Source organism: Triticum dicoccoides, chromosome 5B (assembly GCF_002162155.2).
Source record: "Triticum dicoccoides isolate Atlit2015 ecotype Zavitan chromosome 5B, WEW_v2.0, whole genome shotgun sequence".
In the NCBI taxonomy this organism is placed as follows: Eukaryota; Viridiplantae; Streptophyta; class Magnoliopsida; order Poales; family Poaceae; genus Triticum; species Triticum dicoccoides.
The window spans coordinates 610,997,969-611,001,350 of record NC_041389.1 but is presented as its reverse complement, the minus strand read 5'-3'; the positions used below and the strand labels follow the sequence as shown (position 1 = coordinate 611,001,350).

The following is a 3,382-nucleotide window of genomic DNA, read 5'->3' as shown; positions in this document are numbered from 1 at the left end:
GGGAGGAGGAGAATGGGGTTCGTGCTGGTGATCTCGCTGCCCTTCATATTCTTCACCGTCCTGCTCGGCTTCGGCTGCTACTTCCTCGGCAAGCACAAGGGCCGCGAGGAGATGCGCGCCGGCGTCGGCGCACAGATCTACGGCACGCCGCTGCCGCCGCCCGGTGTCGCCGGACAGTCCCCGGGGCCGTACCCGGCCCCGGTCCCGGTGAAGAAGGAGGGCCCCGACGCCGTCTGATCGATGGAGCGTTGGTGTTGTTGTTTATTGGGTTTGGTTGATTATTACCGGGTGGTGTGGTGTGTCCCCGTGTACATGGAGTAGTAATTTGTTGTTCGTTTCTTGTGAGGTGTTCACTGTGAAGGAGGACGGGATGGTGATCTGGTGTGTGATGATTTGTGATCACAGTTGCGTTTCTATGAGATGTGCAAATCGATGTAATGAATACTGTATTAGTTTGTGATAATCAACCGTTGCTTGGTATGTATGCAAAATTTGCTTTCTCGGGCTTGAGCTGATTGGAATTGGGTTTCTGATGTGATGGAAGAGTTTCAGGTGTCAAAAGTCAAGCAAAAGGAGGAGTATAGATTCAGGAAAACTAGATAGAGTTGGGCCCCCAAAAACTCCTTGAAGAATGGTTTTCGATGCAAGGCGAACTGGACACTAAATATGGCACTTGCAGCAACTCACTGATTTTGCACATTTCTTCCTCAAATGTTCCAAAAATAATAGCACCAGGCGATGGAAAGCTGACAGTATCTTTTTGGTTTCCAGAAACCGGGCTGAGTTCTTCAGATATTTTTGCTGCTAACAGTAATAATATCTCTCATGGTGATTGCTACAGTATATCTTTAGGGAGTACCTAGAACTCATCTAAATGAGATATAGTTTGGTCTCATTCACTTTGAAAACAAGAACAGATACAACCCATGTTAGCACACACGCATCTTATAGCATCACATCCAATGGTTATAAAAGGTGAATGAGACCAAATTATATCTCATCTAGATGAGTTCTAGCAAAACTGATATCTTTATGGTAATTGTATGGAGATTGCACATATTTTGATTTTTCCCTCTGGTACATGCACAAGCAAAAACCAACACAACTCTCATGGTAATAATACCATGATAATTTTGTAAACACAGTTCATCTTTTTAATTATAATAAGTGTAAATCCATGATGTTGTTTGGTTTCCGATTGCAATCAGCTAACCACTTCTGAAGACTTGTCTTGGTTTGCAATTTCCTTTTATCAGGCTTGCATCTGAAGCTGCATGGAATCGGGTTTGTCAAGAGTTTTCAGGTGTAAAGGGCAATCAAAAGGAGGAGAATAGATTCAGGAACTAGAGTTGAGCTGGCACTGTCCCTTCTAAAATACACCTGGTTTCCTTAAGACTGCTTTAACTTCCTTCACCGTACCTTCCATGATGTTCCAAAATGCATCCAACTCTGACACTTGGTAATTTACTCTGAACGTTTCCCACAACGTTCCAAATTGTATCCCAGTAACAGATGGCTTGATTTGATATCATGGCAAATTGGGGTGCCAATGTTATCTCGCTAACTTAATTTCTGATATGTGGAAGACAAACATCACAGAACAATCGCAATCCTCCACGAGAACAATGCAATAAGATGATCAATTTGAGGTAGTAACATATATCATGCACAATCACAATCCAGCACAACAGCCCAATGATGTAAGAGGATCAAACATCACTGAACAATCACAATCCTGCACAAGGATGTAAGAGGATCAAATTTAGGGGATTGACATATATCTTCATGGTCATTAACACTGAGGTTTGAGAGGGTAATTTTGTTCTCAGCTGGTAGGACCACAGAACAAAATCGAACGCATGACAACCTTTTCCTTATTACAGACATCAAAATTCGCAGAACAAACAGTTCTGCAGGAACGAACAGAACAGTAGGCTTCATGAATCGATCCAGCGATCGAAGTCCTGACGAACACGGAACGGACCATGATTCGTGAGACCCGGCCTAGTTGCAGAGCAGGAACCTGGTGAGCACGAGGACGCCGCAGGCGGCGCCGAAGAGGGCGAAGACGGGGAGGTCCCTGGCGGGCCAGCGCCTAGGGCCGTCGCCGCCGCCCGCGCCGGCCTTGGCCTCGACGCGGAGGGCCTTGGCCCTGCGCAGCGCGTCCACCTCCTTGAGCAGGTCGAACTCGAGCCCCTTGCGCTTGAGCTCGGCGACGCAGCGGCCGAGCAGCGCGGCGTCCTCCTGCTCCCGCGCCAGCACCCGCTCCAGCACGGCCTCCGTGTCCGCCTTGTACCGCAGCGCCCACAGCATGGACAGGGAGGCGAGCAGCGAGACGAGGCAGGGGATCCAGGAGCGGCGGCAGGAGGAGGACGACGGGCCGGGGGACGGGATGGAGGCGGAGAGGAAGAGGACGAGGACGGATGCGGCGTGGAAGGCGAAGAAGGCGCAGTAGAGGAAGGCGATCTCCTTGCGCGCGCCGTCGAGGCGGGCCTCCCGCAGCGCGACGCGGCGCGCCAGCAGGTCCTCCTCCTTGAGCCACTGCTTGAGCAGCAGCCGGTGCGTCCCGCTCGCCGCGATCTGGCTCAGCGGGTGCCGCTGCTGCGGCTGCGGCGGCGGCACGGCGACGAGCGCGGCGGCGTCGGCCATGGGCTGCGCTGGCGTGCGGATTGGATGGGATGGGTCCTTCTTCTCCGGCGAGGGTGGGGTGGCGTGTGTGGCGGTGGATTTGATGGGTGGGGATGGCGAGGTTCGCGTGGGAGGTTTTGAAGGGGAATTTCTGGCAACGGTCGGGGAGATGAGTGCGCGTGGCTTTGCCGAAAGCGAGCGAGAGAGAGAGCGCGCACCCGAGGCGACCCCAACGGTCGGAATCAGTGTGCACGCTGCCCGGGCCACATGGGCTAAAGATTTGTTCACGGGCTCTGTTTGTTCCCGGCCCGCCACTCGGAAGTTGCAAGCCCAACCCTCCGGCTTTTTCATCCCCACTCTATATACACACACACCCGTCACGTCGCTCAGCCTACCAACAAACTACTTCTTTCTTCTCAAAAACAAACTACTTCTTGCTTGATACTGAAACTGCCAAGCTCTGTTTAGACCATAGGCAGTTAATCACATAACTCCGTGTAGGCATGAGACGTTGCGTGCGTGTATGGTACCATGCACGCATGCTTGTTCAAAGTTCGGAATGAGTGGCATCGGAAAAACACCTTTCACTCCTTGGGCAAAAGACTCTGAGAGATCGTGCCCAACGGTGGTCGTGCCGCGTAGCTTCCTTTGAACCATGGTATCTAAAACTTACACCGGCAAGGGCATACCCGCGAGACCGTGAAAAGCAAGTCGGGGTGTCTGATGGTCAGTTGAAGTCCCAACGAGGTTGGAT

The 3,382-nt window shown here is 51.7% G+C and overlaps 2 protein-coding genes across 2 annotated transcripts; one reads left to right on the top strand and one right to left on the bottom strand.

Moving 5' to 3' along the window:
• The first annotated feature begins 6 nt into the window (after positions 1-6).
• On the top strand, positions 7-515 carry LOC119306316. Its single transcript, XM_037582568.1, has one exon. It carries the CDS (start codon positions 13-15, stop codon positions 235-237), a length of 225 nt encoding a protein of 74 aa, XP_037438465.1. The 5' UTR covers positions 7-12; the 3' UTR covers positions 238-515.
• Positions 516-1,748: 1,233 nt separating this feature from the next.
• LOC119306315 lies at positions 1,749-2,776 on the bottom strand. Its single transcript, XM_037582567.1, has one exon. The coding sequence runs from the start codon at positions 2,647-2,649 to the stop codon at positions 2,005-2,007; it is 645 nt and encodes a 214-aa protein (XP_037438464.1). The 5' UTR covers positions 2,650-2,776; the 3' UTR covers positions 1,749-2,004.
• Between the last annotated feature and the right edge of the window lie 606 nt (positions 2,777-3,382).

Coding starts and splice junctions, on each gene's coding strand:
- LOC119306315 (XM_037582567.1), bottom strand. CDS start 2,649: ATGGCCGACGCCGCCGCGCTCGTCGCCGTGCCGCCGCCGCAGCCGCAG.
- LOC119306316 (XM_037582568.1), top strand. CDS start 13: ATGGGGTTCGTGCTGGTGATCTCGCTGCCCTTCATATTCTTCACCGTC.